The sequence below is a fragment of the Ascidiella aspersa genome, chromosome 5, assembly GCF_963924565.1.
Source record: "Ascidiella aspersa chromosome 5, kaAscAspe10.2, whole genome shotgun sequence".
Classification (NCBI taxonomy): domain Eukaryota; kingdom Metazoa; phylum Chordata; class Ascidiacea; order Phlebobranchia; family Ascidiidae; genus Ascidiella; species Ascidiella aspersa.
Window position 1 is genome coordinate 23,817,386 of NC_139451.1, and position 14,727 is coordinate 23,832,112.

The 14,727-nt window shown below is 36.3% G+C and overlaps 1 protein-coding gene across 1 annotated transcript; it reads right to left on the minus strand.

Annotated features, from left to right (window-relative positions):
- Nucleotides 1-1,476: 1,476 nt before the first annotated feature.
- Nucleotides 1,477-9,761, minus strand: LOC146145511 (fibrinogen-like protein 1). Its single transcript, XM_083390592.1, has 5 exons — nucleotides 9,561-9,761; nucleotides 6,347-6,443; nucleotides 4,533-4,626; nucleotides 3,721-3,867; nucleotides 1,477-1,609 (listed from the first exon to the last, which is right to left on the minus strand). The coding sequence occupies exons 1-5, from the start codon at nucleotides 9,759-9,761 to the stop codon at nucleotides 1,477-1,479; spliced, it is 672 nt and encodes a 223-aa protein (XP_083246718.1).
- Nucleotides 9,762-14,727: the final 4,966 nt, after the last annotated feature.

Below are 14,727 nucleotides of genomic sequence, written 5' to 3' on the forward strand. Positions count from 1 at the left end.
ATTGTTTAGTTCATGGAAAACATCAGCAAGTTCAACCCATAAACATTAGTACATACTGATTTGTTGTTGAAAATTCATTTTAAACTCTTTTTTTTTTCGTTGTGAAAATGGTGCCAATGACAGTGCCGTTATCAAGACATTTTAAGGTTGAATCTAATTAAATTCGTATTCAACAAACACCATATCGCAGTTCAAGTCATTTAAATTACAAGTAACATCAATTGCCCCGGGAAACAGTTGAGAAATTGTATTAATGTAACAGTTTGTCTAGACCAGTACTTTTCAACCCGTGGGATGGGACGCACTGGAAAAAAAAAGTGCGGATAAAAAAATTGTAATGCGGATGACAAACGTCGTGCGGATGAAAATGGTGCACATTATTATTTTAAAATATGTGTAATACAGTAATCAAATAAGCTGGTGCGGCACACGGTTTTAATACATATACCCTTTTTTTGGTATTTCACAAATTAAACTAAAGGTTGCAAACTTACTGTGCTTGTTTCGTGAGGATGGAACTTTTCCGAAATAAAAAAGTGCGGATGGAAATTTTTAAGGTTGAAAAGCACTGGTCTAGACTAAATGACCAAACTAAAATTCAAGTATTTCTTTTCCTGAAGACCTGGATCAAGTCAATAAATCATAAGCGCCATTAAACCAAGTCTTTATAACACTGGTTAACAGCGTGTTGTTGCAATGCCTATCTTTCTTTTCAATATCTATTACGGACACGTGCAATGAAAAACCGCAAATCATCTTAGAAATCCAGCTTCCGGATTAGTTTCCTTCATGAATTATAAGCTATTACTGCTAACACTCACTACACGTAATAACTCATAAAACTTGTAGTACAAACCTCTGGTGCTAAACAAGTAGTCGTACAAAACTGAAACGTATTTCAGATTTTCAGATATGACGACGTAACTTAAAATAATTCTGTTGGAACAAATTTTCAATTTGCTAACTGCTCTCAGTTCTAAATGGGAACATTGTAAACATGAAAAGTTCAGCTTGTTACAAATTGTTTGGGAGTGGTGTGTTATAATAGAGGACGCTGTGGGGTTTAACCAGGGCTTGTTCCAGTGTTTACTTTATGAATCGTCAAACATACTTAAACCATTTAGCCACGTTGTCAATATGTAGGCAAATAATGTGTTGACATTGCATTAGTTTAAAACAACGTTTGGTTTAAAACAACGTTCGCTCGGCTCAGTTAGTTATAGTGCACTTCTTAGTTTAGCAATATAACACGGACGCCTTCGTTAAATCTAAGTGTACCTGTACGGTATACAAAACGAGACCCGATACATAGCAAGTAAATTGTTTTTGCCTTTTTCGCCCGGAGGAAATTCTTTACACACGCGAAGGTTTTCAAGCTATCCATGCGCATACATTAACACACAAATATATATAGGCAATAGGTAAACGATTATATTCAGCATTTAGCTTTGCTAAATATGTGCACTGTGTATAGGGTCACTTTGGGGCCCCACAGTCGATGTACATTTGAAGAGGTGTGTGCTGGTAGTCGCTGTAAGGCGAGGCCGTTGGGCCTTCTTGGCAGTTGGTTCGGTACCACCAGCCGCCTTTGTTAGAGGCAGCACAGCCGCTGAAATGGAAAACGCGGAGAGTCAATAACTATACAGCTAGTAAAAGCAAGTGTGAATCAAAGCCTTAAAATCACAAATAAAACTTTACGTTTAACATATTTAAGACGTGAATGAAAAGTATTTTGAAGATTCTTTGGCGTTTTGATAAGCATATTGTGTCAGCTCAAAAGTAAATGTGGAATTAAAACGTTCAAAGGTCTCATGCTTTTAGGCCTAATTTTGTTTTAGTGTGAAGAAGCTTTTTGTTACCCCATGTTGTTAACCTATATTGTTTTGTTTCTATAAATTTACTTTACATTGAATCGCTGTGTTAGCTTAAAAATCATGCCTTTTTTTGTTAATTTGGTATCGTAATCCCAGTACCGATAGTCCGATACCAATACTTATCATCAGGTAACAGCTACGAGTTGATATTATCGGACTCCACTAATACGCATCGTAAGCCAGTTTTAAAAATTATGTTTACCCAAAACGTCTACCCGTTTTAAGGATCGGAAAATTAAGTAAACCAGCGATAAAACCAACATATTTTTAACTTTATTTACCTTTATTTATTTACAAGAGTCATGTATAATTTTAAACAACAGTTTAGATCAGCGTTTCTCAATTGATGCGCCGTGGAAGGTGGCCAGGTGCGCCGCGAGAAAATGGGGAAAAAATGTTACAAAAATTCTGTATTATTTGTAGAATTTGCGAATAATTTTAGAATAAACTCTAGTCACTATTTTCTGTGAACAAACACTGAGCAATATGACTGGATTCGTAGCCCTTATTGAAGTCCCATTGGATGTTGGCTCTTCGCTAGCAAAGAAAGAGGAACTATTGCAACATATCTAGCGGGGCTTTCGCCATAAGACCGCAAATAAAACAACAGCAACTTCGGCATAAAAAACAGTTCGGAGTAAGACCAAAATAGGACTAATACCTAATACCCGTAATAGCGTTTAAATCAAAATAAGACCTAAATTCGTCCGAATAAGGCCTAAATGGCAAGAATAAGGCCTTTGCAACCTTTTACTTAACTCCAAACCCCACCCATAACTTCAACACAAACTCCCCCAATAATTTTAACCATAACCCAAATTCTAATTCTACCCATTACTCGCGCCTAACCCCAAACAGAGGCAAACAATCCCGTGTGTTTTCATAATTTACAACAAGAAGGGCCTACTTCATTTGTTTTCTTTCTCTTTAGGCATGTCTTATTGAGCACATCGTATTTTATAGCAGGTCTGTGGAGTCGGGAGTCATATTTGGGACTCGAAGTACCGTAATCGATTTGTTTTGCTGAAATTGGACTGTCCCGAGTCCGACGTGCGCAGTACCAATTTTAAAACTAATAATGCCGCCAAATGCAAATTAAAAAGGCGAAATAGCATATGGTGGATATTTTCCAGCAATGTATTGTGGTTGGATGAGATATATGACACCCCTATGACGTTTTGAAAAGGTTTACAAGTGCGCCCTGGGGTGAAAAAGTTTGAGAAACACTGGTTTAGATTGAGAAAAAAATAGGTCCGTTATGCCCTTCACGTTTTGTTCATATCTCAAACACGGAAATCCGCTACACGCGAGGCGCGAAATAAAAACAATCGTCATTTCGGCCAAACTTTCACTCTCGCGTACCATGTATGTGGGGCTATGTAGCTAAAATATTTCCTTAAAGCGTGCTACAATATACTAGAACGTCAAATAACATGCGATCGAAGTGCTAAATTAAGTTGCTAATACGCAGTTCAAATAGGCAAAATGTATAAATTGGAGGAGGTCAAGGGTCTCGTGGGTTTTATGCATAACAATCAAGTTAAGATATCCACATTATACAGCGAAACGGACAGCATAGGAGGCATTAAAATCACTACAGCAGGACTGAAATTAGAATATTTTATTTTCTGCAAAATTTATTTTACCGGTACACTGTCCCGGTGGCATTACTTTTAGCAGAACACCGTTCCGGACTATTGCAACTTACTTTTACAACCGCTATACAGAACATTAAATGTATTTTTTCATAAAAGGTCTCTGCGTTGAATTATTTTGAAAAATGCTACAGTCTACACAGTACTGTTTAAGTTCAGTAATAATAACCTTCGTATGAATACCGCCTTACCCGCTACTGTCGCTGTCGCGGGTGAAGAAGGAAACCGAGGCTCGTCTTGGAAAGTCGAAGAAGTCATTGCGATGAACATGTCCCGTTTTGGTGAAAGTGCTAAACCGCGCCTCGTAATTGTTGCCAGCGTTGCCCACCGTAAAGTCGCTTTAAAAAAGTAATCCGCCTTTGCATAACCAAAACTGGTAGCCCACATCATTTCACTTTAAGGTAAATACCGTTAAAAACACTTTATTAGTTTTCTTCATTGTGCATGGGTACTTTCATGAATCTCAAATTAGAGCTAATTATATCAATTTCCAAATATTAAATCTAAGTCCCAGTCCAAGTAATTAGCTACCCTAACAAAACAAAAAATCCATACGAATTACCTAAAATGCTTACTAAAGATCTAAAGATTTGTATAAGGCAAGTCATTTGACTTGAGTGCACCTACGTCAGGTCATTGACATCATTGCAACACAGCAAAATAATGTACGATGCCACCTGATCGGACCTTGATCATGTACCTATAAAGTATAAATTTTACCACATAAAATAAGCTTTGGTTGATTGCTAGTTTCAGGAGTAGTTGGGGTTATTAAATATTTGGCACGTGAATTAGCACTGATAGCCTTAAATAGTTAAAGTGGTTTGCAATGTTAGAAGCTATTCCAGATGCTTTCAACACGTAATTTTTTAGTTTAACTGTTTTTAGTTTTGTTTATTGTCGAACGATGTTAATAAGACATGTTTTTTTGTGCACACGTCAAAACTTTCTTTCAACCTAAATATTATTTTAAGCAAAAGTAACATATTAACTATATAGTTACCTAAATGCGAAATAGTTCGATGAACAGCTGTCATAGCAAGTCGTAACTGTACAGGCATCGTAGTAAGTTGTAAGTTCATTTAAGTACTTCAAACCTGTTGGGAAAGAATTTTATTTAAAAAGCGCACAAATGTGTTCGGAAAACTAAATAAAAAATGTCGAAAGTTGGGTTTATATTTTACTAATCGGGCACCATGGTGTGAAAACCATTAACTTGCACTAAGTTTTATTTCGGTTCGTTTTCAAAGTTTAATGTTTAAGTTTAAATATCAAATCGGTTTAAATTGAATGAAGACTGTTTTTTTATTTGAGACATATTTTGCTTCTTATACATAAATGTTTTTTACAGTCGCCGCTCCACAGGCGAATAAAGCTGTTTTGATTTTCGATATTCGATATTTCATCAGAAGTGTTGTGTAAGCAAGGCGATAAATTACTAGCCTGTGGTGACGTGTAATTCTACAGACCCGGCCATAGCGGAACCTTCACTATTTTGACTGAGCTACGCAAGCTCAGTGATTTAGGTGGTCAAAAATACCATAGCACTGCAGGTCGACAGATTTCTGACACCGAGTGCATTCGGTGTATATAATAATTTTGTGTGACTTTACTTGGGCAGAATAACACAATAAATACACATGTGTTTTTAATTACGTCGTAATTATTGTCAAATAAGCAGTACTGATAAAATGTAACCTTGAAAATGTAGTGTACACTTTAAATGGTTGAGCCAAAAATTTACCTTAACTTTAGGAAACGTAGTTATCTTTGTTGTGAAAATAGTACTATTTTGTAAGAAATAGCTTTCAAGATGGAAAACGCTGAGTTACAATGGAAAACCTTGACTGAAACGTATATGGTGTTTGTAACCTGGGTTTTTGCATTTTTTTTTATATATAACCCGAAACCCGGTTTATAAATTTATGGAAACCCGTTTTATATTTTTGAAAAGACTATAAAGTGTTTATGTTGGAATTGGCTCGGATGAATGCTATATATACTGCTCGTTATTTGCTTACTGCTGTGTCATAACATATTCATCGCGATTGTCGCAAACAAACAAACAAAAAATTCGGCACTTCTACACTTAGGCCACACACAGTGGCGTAGCCAGCCGAAAATTTCAGGGGGGAGGGGGGCAAAACGTTTGAAGTTTTTTTATTTAGCTTTTGCCATAGTGTTAACTGCCGTATTGAACACAATTAATAGCAAACCGTTACTAGCAGCAACTGACCGAGTTTTAACGCAGTACTCAAAATCCATTTAAAGAGTAAAACCAAAATGACTATATAAAGTAGTAAGAGTACATTAATAAGTATAGCAAACGTAATAATGTCTATATCGTTTGTGACGTAACAGTGCACGACAATTGAAGGTGTGGCATGCCTGTGATCGACTGTTGTGGTTATGCTCACAAATGCGAAAAAACAAATTACTAAGAGTAAAATATTTATAATTTTTGTTTTTTTAGGGCGAGCTATGTGCGGATGGTGACGTGTCGACTAGACATGAACCAATATAACGAAAATTAGTCAAGAAGTGAGATTTTTGCAACAAACTAAATATGAACATTTCGTTAGTAAAACACAAGGTGTTTCATAGTACATATCGAGTCGATTATTGAGAAAAAATTACATTTTTTTTAAACCCGTTGTTTGCTGACGCTTACCCGAAACCAGGGTTTTAAAATTTAGCCCCGAATATCACTATACTGAAAACCACAATGTGCACAATCGCAAATTGACAAAGCATAGCTTAAGCCGCTTGTGATTACTTAGGAAACCTCGTTAAACGGTAGAGAACCACAGCGCCTACCGAGAAAAAACTCGTTTTTTGTGTTTCCAAAGCCGTGTTCATAGTCCTTCAGGTTGCGGTCGAAGCTGAGCTGACTGCCGTCTCGGAAAAAGAACAGCTGGAAAGGTAAAGGCGAATTTACATCAGACCTCACATTCTCCTGTCATATTTGCCAAAGCGATTTTTACTGCTTGTTTAATATGGGTCAATTCGACAAATTTGAATTCGAGTATGTGATTAAAAGATTTGGTGACTCTGTTGCTCTGTGAAAATCTTTAGCTTCAAGATTCCTGAAAATTTTCCACCGAGAAAACCTGTATATTAGGCATCTTACGTATAAGTCGCCGGTTCCTGATTAAAGTACGAGTAAATGATACAATGGAGAATTTACGTGATGACTTGAGTATATGGTTAATATTTTATTTGCCAAAACGCATAGTTTTCCATATCGCCTGAAGCGTTATTCTTTCCAGGTATGTTTGACAGGTGTAGGGTGTTTACCCGGAAAACAAAGTAGTTTAATTCTATATATAATTAGCAATAAATGTATTCGCAATCGAGCGAGCCGGACAAATAGCCAATAAACACTTTTGGGAACTATTTACCCGGCCTACAAAGCTAATTTATTAGATTAGAGAATTAATCACGGAAATAATGCAAATTAGGCAAACTAAATTAAAATAACCACATACCCAACCCAAACGCTAACCCCCAACCATAATCAAACTAATGTTTAATCAATAATAAGTGTATGCTGTCTACCCTATAGCGAACCGGGCATAATGGTCAAACCCCATTTGGTATTGGACTACAGTGTTTTGCGGAACACGCGACCTACCTTTGAAAATGTTTCTTACCGTTTCGTCGTGATTAGCTACAGGAACGAACTCAAAGTAGTTGCAGTTGCTTGCTTCGCAGCAGTATAAACACGATCGACTCTGAAACGTTTATAAATGTGCCGTTTTGTTTTGCTGCTGGCTTATGTAGGACCTCGGCATAATTAATCTAGTTAAAACGCGGGAAGATTTCTACGAGTTCATAAAACTACCATTTCTGCATTGCCTTCAGAAGATGTTTGATTTCGAAATTATTGATTTACCGACGTTGGTTTTATTACAGAAAGTGATAATGCAATCTAATTAAGTTTTTTAAAATAAATTTAGTCGTTTAAATCTGGCTACAGTATATTTTAGGCATCTGTCGCGGAAAGCCAGTGTACATATTACCAGTATTGTAATGACTTGAGTCATTAAGTTGACTGAAGTGCACTTATGTCACTGTTTTTTTTAAGTATTTTGACCAAAAGACTTGACTTGGTCTTGTCATTTTGTCAAATATCTTGGGAATAAATTAAATGTCATTAAAATTTTTCTTAAGTGTTGCCCATTAAACACTTTCGTTGCTATATATTGTGTCTGTGTTATTGTTTAGTTAAATTGCTGCCTATAATTGGACGAGTTCACCAATTTTAATAGTTTTACGTTTACTTTTTTGTCAATGACATGATTTAAAATTGAGTTGCTCTCATAATGATTTGACTGAGACTTGACTTAGGCAATCGATAACTTGGAATGGCACTTGACTTGTTATTTTTGTAAAATCCTGACCTTAAGTCAAATCCTGGACTTAAGTTATTTTTCAAATGACCTGATTGGAACTTAAGTCATTTCAAAATGACTTGTATACAACACTGCATATTACAATATAAACATTAGTAAAATGAACACTCAGCTATAATTATACAACACTCTTTAAGTACCGGATCCGCGCCTCCGCCGCTCATAGCACAGTCATCTTCGTCATTTTCGTTATGGTCCGTGCAGGTTGACCGAGCGGTACACCTCTTGGTCACAGTATAACGACGACCGTGTTCCTCGATCTTTGTCAAACATGCGTCCTGCCGCAAAATATTTTCTCCACCATAGGGATGTGTGATAATATCGATTACTAGCCGATACCCAATGCAAAGTCGAGTTATCGTAAACTCAGATGGAATCAGTGCATATACCCCCTTTAAAATTAATATGTGCGTTTCTGTCGTGGTTTAAAATCCTCCGCAATGATTTTCTTCTCTTAATTTACAACTTACAAATCTTACATTTGCACACATTTTAATCAATTAATGACGTCATCTGGATTTGGATAAAACGAATTCAAGCTTAAAAAATTAGGCTTTGGAACAAATCATTTTTGTTATTATTTGTCTTCCAACGGACATGTTATTCGATCAGAAGGCCTTAGTTGGCGATGGCGAAAAAGGGCGTGTAAGTTTACACCGAAATGGATTGCACTGGTAACAACTACGTTCATTATTTCCCAGTTTTGTCCTCTAGCAAGATCATTTATACCGAGTCTCTCGTCAATTTGTGAAGCTGACGTCCTCACCAATTTAAATGCTTTTGGTTGATGGATATTTCTAGGTTTGGAAAGTATTTTTCCAAATATTTCCAAGATTATTTGTAGTTCTTAGAACAAAATAGGTTTTAAAAATGTATCCCGCTATATGGCTAACCTCATTATGTCGACCTATTTTTAGTTGAATTTGCTAAAAGTGATGATGTCCTACTGAGAGATGATTTGTACTGTGGCGACTCTATGCACGCAGTCTCCCTCCAGCATAATTGCTGGCGTACAACAGCTCGAGGGTGACCAAATCAACGTCAAATTCGAGTTACCACACTGCAGATAACGTGGCGTATATTTGACTTTTTTCTTGCGTACCTTTTCGTCGTTGTTACTAGTGTACATGTTAAACACCAGTGGTCGAAAAACTGTGGGCCGCGAGTTACTTTTGAATAGTTTAGTGTTATAATGAAGTTGTGGGCCGCGTGATAGCTATACATTCATTGCACTTTGTTTTAAAAGTTTGTGTAACATAGAATTTTTAAATTAGCCCAGCTTGGAAAGGCCTTCTGAGCATTCTGAGAGCTTAAACTGTATGTAATTGAAATTTTTTTCACCCGCCATTCTTCGTTTTATACTAAATTTTACATTATGATATGGCAGTGTTTTGGCCATAAAGGCTCCGTGTAATATTTCACCTTAACATCAAATGTCCTGAATCTGCCACTGTTTTAGTAGTCATTTTACGTATTGGGTCTTCAGTAGCTCTAAAAAGAGTACTTTGGGCCGCGACCAAAAAGGTTTGCCGACCACTGTTATACGCGCTTCTGTGAGCGCTTCGTACAATCATCATCGCTATAGTACAAATTTAATCGTCAATCTGCGCCCTTACTTGGTGCGGCAGGCATTCCGTTGATGGGAACTCCATCTCCTCGAATCGTTGGCCCACTCCCACGTGACAGTAATGGTTTGTTGCGTCACGCGCAAAGTCCAGCAAATCAGAAGACCCGTCCTGCAATTGCTCTGGCGAATTGGCATCCTCTTCAACTGAGAAACAAATATCGTTAATGAATGTGCTGTACTTGCCAGGCATTGTTTTAGTTGTACAATTGCTCTTTCGGCAAAATTTTAATAAAGTGCCAACGTTTCGACCAGTGCAATATGATTGCAACTAAAGGCGAAAACTGTACATATATAAAAAAATACATATATATATATATATATACCAAGCAAAAAGTAAAATAAAAACCACAATGAAACACGTGGTATATAGGCTATATATGTGTGTTTTCGCCTTTAGTTGCAATTATATTGCCCTCAAAAAGATTACCCGAATAGGTGGTCGAAACGTTGGCACTTCATTAAAATTTGGCCGGACGAAAATTGTACAATCGAAATATGGATAAACTATAAGTTGAGAGACCGTATTTCCGTTTGAAAGCACCGATACAAGAGGATCTGGGCAATCTGTTTTAAACAATCGCAGTCTGAATCCAATAGCCGATAATAAAGTAGAGTTCGAATTCACCAAAATTAACCTCTCTCCTCGAGGCCCATATCCGACTCCGATTCCGTATAGCCTTGTTACACCTATTCGTGTAGCACAAAACAGGATGGTTATGCAGAATTTACTAGGATTTTGATACAACTCATATAACTTGAGTGGAAAAAGTGCCACCTAACGTAGAGTGTACAAATCGTTCACCAGCTGCTATTTTACCTTAACGATTTACAGTGTGCGATCTTATTGGTTTCAAACTTCACTACTAAAGCGCATTTCGGAGTCGCAAGACTCGAGTCCCGTGTCGCAAATTCGACTCTATAGCCTAATAAACCGGTTTGGTTAAGTCCCGGGTCCAGAACCAACAGTTAACTGTACCGTTACGAAACTAATGGTCAGTTTTTTTTAAGTTTATATAATAATCGTGATAATTAGAACCAAGACAGTTACTCGTCAAGATGTATTTTTGTTTTTTTAAATCAAACGGTGAACGCATTTAGCTTTCAATTTCAATTCAAAACAAATACTCTGAAAAGCTTGATATATATATACTTTAGGTAGGGTTTAAACTTGTCAAGTTTTTTAAATTAAAATAATTAAAAACTTCAAAACCGAATTTCGAGGCCCCTGGACGTTGAGGCCTTAGGCTTCAGCCTGCCTAGCCTATTGGTAAATCCGGCCATGATTAGATTCCACAAATCTCCCAACGTCGACTTTTTGTAGGATTGTACAATATGATAATGATTGATGGACTCCCACGTAAGATATTGGGTAAAATCCTAATTACTTAAATTAAACTAAACCTATATCAGACTCGACACCATGTTCTGGTTACAAGAGATTTTCATAAAACTATGAAACTAACGCTAAAAGGATTACTAGCATTTTTTAAATATTGTAAACTATACCTTGTAATAATGGGCCAGCAGCAGACAACTTCAAAACGCTAAGAGCGGCCAACGAGAAGAGAAAAGTCGCTTTCATATTTTGTAATTTATTTTCAGTTATTATACTTTTCAATAAACAAAAAACGTTTGGAAAAAAGTGATATTAATGAATGCTTTAGTATGGCATATTTTAAACAAACTGAAAGAAACAATTAGTAAAATCAAGATAACGTTTTACGAAAAATTCAACTCATTATACATAGTCCGACGCAACCACTCCTTTAAACTGTCGAAAAAAACTAGCATAAACATTGCGAGTCCAATACGAGCATTATGATAAATTTTGTTTCCTTAGAAATTAGTTTTTTTTTTATAAATTGCCAACGGAAGGATCTTGACTCAAAATTGTACTTCGACTTACCTTTTGTATCATTGACATCCGGGCGGCAAAGCGCAATGCTATCCACGTATAGGTTTGTAGATTAAAAATTCACCAAGCTATGCACAGCAAAGCCTAATGTAGCAAAATAACCTTAATCGAAATTGGTCAAAGCGAAAAAGATGATGCGAGTGCAGTTCACATTCGCGAAACACAATGTTTATACACTTATGTAGCGTCGGGCGCAATATTCAATTTAAATAAACCACTCTGCCATAATCTGCGGTTTCCATTGTTTTGCTTGCTTTAAATATAGCAGCGACAATACTGTATCGGATCATTACATCATAACATCCAAATATGTTACGTCAATATCGGATTATACAGCGCCGTTCCAAATTTGAATAATCGTGGATGTTAGTTTCTGGAGTCTGTAAACCAGCGACGCAGACATAACTAAGTTATAGTGAATACCACATTATGTATTTCACTGGCTCTAAATTTAAGCTAATTGCGTCACGATAGTGCAGAGTCGTTGAAGAGTAATAATTTTAAGGGATTGCTCTCTTACAGACTTTGTATAAATTTACACGTCGAAACTGGCATTTTTTCTGTCGTAAGAGCGTTGCAAGCATTGCGTTTTAGTGCATTATGCCCAAACAAATATAACACTGCATTGCCTTAACTTATTGTCCCCTCAACCCTTATAGCAACCTGCTGCAAGGTGAATAGACCCGCTAGTGGATTTCTTTAGGTTATAACAAACAAATAAACTACAAATTAACTGTGCTTCATATTTGCAAACTAAGAAGACCATCTCCTTATTACAAAAACAATTAGTCTACATCAAGACGCTTAGTAATAGGCCACAAATTAAATCTAAAATATCTACAATGCATCTCTCGGTACCCTTAATCATCGCAAAGGGTAGCCCATTTGTAAATTATAAATTTAAGCGTTCGGAAAAAATATGTAACTTTTTGACTGGGTCCGTTTCATCAAAAAAAGAAAATTCTATTATTGTAATGGCAAATGAAAGTTACCTTCTTTAAACCCTTTTGCAAGGTCAATATAAGTTTGTTAATCACTGTGGTGCTGTTGTAAACATAAAGGTGAAACTGCTTTGTGCTGGGTTAAGGGCAGTGGTTTAAATGTGGCGCAAAATCAAAGTTTCCAAGCACTATGTAAACGCACAAAGCCAACAGCACTGTGACCGGTAATTTCAGCTTATCAGTGTTTCCTCATTACAGCACTAATAGAGTGGTGTCAGACGCGTAATTTAAGTTAAATGCAAATTAATGCCCGCGCTAGAAGCGCAAAAGCGAGTGAAACAATCGAATTGACACACCCTGCTGACAAGGATTACCGGCAGAGGCTAAATTAGGACAAGGTTTCGGTCTGTCTGGACGTAGCATTGCTGTACTAATAATTGTATTTTATTTTATGGTAATTCATTTCAAAGGCAATGCTATCTTTAGAAAACCGCTAACGAAAGGTGGTGGACTTTTGCCTAATTTCACTATAACAGATAGCGCGTTTGTTTCACATATAAACACGACGCGAAGCATGTAGCTTTACTTCAGAAAAATTCTAGCGACCTCAGCGATGCTTAGCTGTGCGTGTGTTGTTCTGACTTGTCTTTTATCATGTGTATTGGGAGCCAGGACTTGCGTTTCGAATCAGCAGGTAATTCATCATATTTACCACTTTGGCAATCTTACTGTTATGTATAGGCCGATAACCGTTGTTGAGGTTATTATTATATCCATAATATTTTGAGCAAATCATATATCGTTTAGATACGAAATGACGACATTACTATATGGTTACATAAGGAGGGAACAGAAACGTTTAAAGGTATTTTTTGTCCAGGAGGTTAGACTAAAATTGATTTTACACCGAGAACACCTTCAGTTGTTAACTTACAACTGTCCAGTACGTAGCATTTTCTTGGTTAACCTATCAAAGGTAAAGTGGCAACACTGGGTATCGAACTTTACCTAAAAACTTATCCGTTCGGTATGAATTGGGGAACAGATAGCACCTCGGTATCGGTCGGATACCGATAATTATACTTGATGTCACGTATCGGCTGCGATATTACATTATCGGACATCCCTAGTTTACATAAACCAATATTTTCTACGCAATATGGTCTGTCTTTACTTCCCAAAATAAATGCTAAAAGTTCGTAAATTAAACCAATTTTGTTTTGCAGGTGGATTTATCCAAGGCGTCTTTGACAATCCGAGACAATCTGTGGACTTACACTTCTCAGTTACTTCGCGAAAGTCAAACTTTTCGCCAAAGCCCGATGAAAAACAAGGCGTTCTCCGCCTACGGAATAGCAGATATACTGATGGCAATGATCTTTCTCTCAGGTCAACATGATAGGTGCGTAAACAACACACCGTCTTCATTTACCTAAATATGTAATGAGTATAGGGCGATTATTTTTTGGCTTGTCAAAAAAAGTCAAAATTTTGTCAAAATTTACACGTTAGGTCAAAATTTGTCAGCTTTTTGAAATTGGTAGTTCAGTTTTTTTTTAAAAGTTAGTTTTGATTTATATTCAAAGTCATTTTAACCGTATTATATCTTTATTAGAGCAATATACTGTATAAAAAACGTGCGAATAACGACGCCTATGTTATTTAAATAAATGTATTACTAACAGGTCAACATTTTGTCAAAATAAATTATTTTTATGTCAAAATTTGTTAAAATTTTAACTTTTTAGGTCAAAATTTCTTAATTTTTTGGTCAAAAAATAATCGCCCTAGTAATGAGTTATCAAAACAAGGCAAATTATTGATTGCAAAAAGAATCGACCCCTGGGAGGAATTAGGAAGGAATGTAAAATACGTAAATTTATTGTTTAGCAGAAAATATCTCACTAATGCACGGTTGAATAATTAAATATTCTCTTTTGAAATATGATCTACATTTTTTCTGCAACGAAATAAAGCAGTGGTTCTCAATCTGGGAGCCGCGGCGCCCTGTTGTAACATTTCTAATGCTTAAGGGCCGATAGGTATTTTATTTTTAATAATCTGTTTTTTGCAATCGGCAAGCTTTTTAAAACAATTATTTTTGTATGATTAGAAACCTTTGTATCAAATGACATTTTCCTTGTTTTAAGTTGTTGTTTCAGTTTTTAGTGACATTTGCGTAAACTACTCACCAAAATTCCAGTCGGGGTGCCGAAAATATTTATTATTTTTTAGGAGTGCCGTACGCCATAAAAGGTTGAGAATGACTGGATTAGAGTATAAACTATTACAACTATGTA

Excerpts from the sequence above, each read along its gene's own strand:
- LOC146145511 (XM_083390592.1), bottom strand. The coding sequence starts at position 9,761 with ATGCCTGGCAAGTACAGCACATTCATTAACGATATTTGTTTCTCAGTT. Across the intron at positions 3,868-4,532 it reads TCGAACTATTTCGCATTTAG|CGACTTTACGGTGGGCAACG; the intron begins GTAACTATATAG and ends ACTTTTTTAAAG. Across the intron at positions 1,610-3,720 it reads CGCGACAGCGACAGTAGCGG|CGGCTGTGCTGCCTCTAACA; the intron begins GTAAGGCGGTAT and ends TTTCCATTTCAG.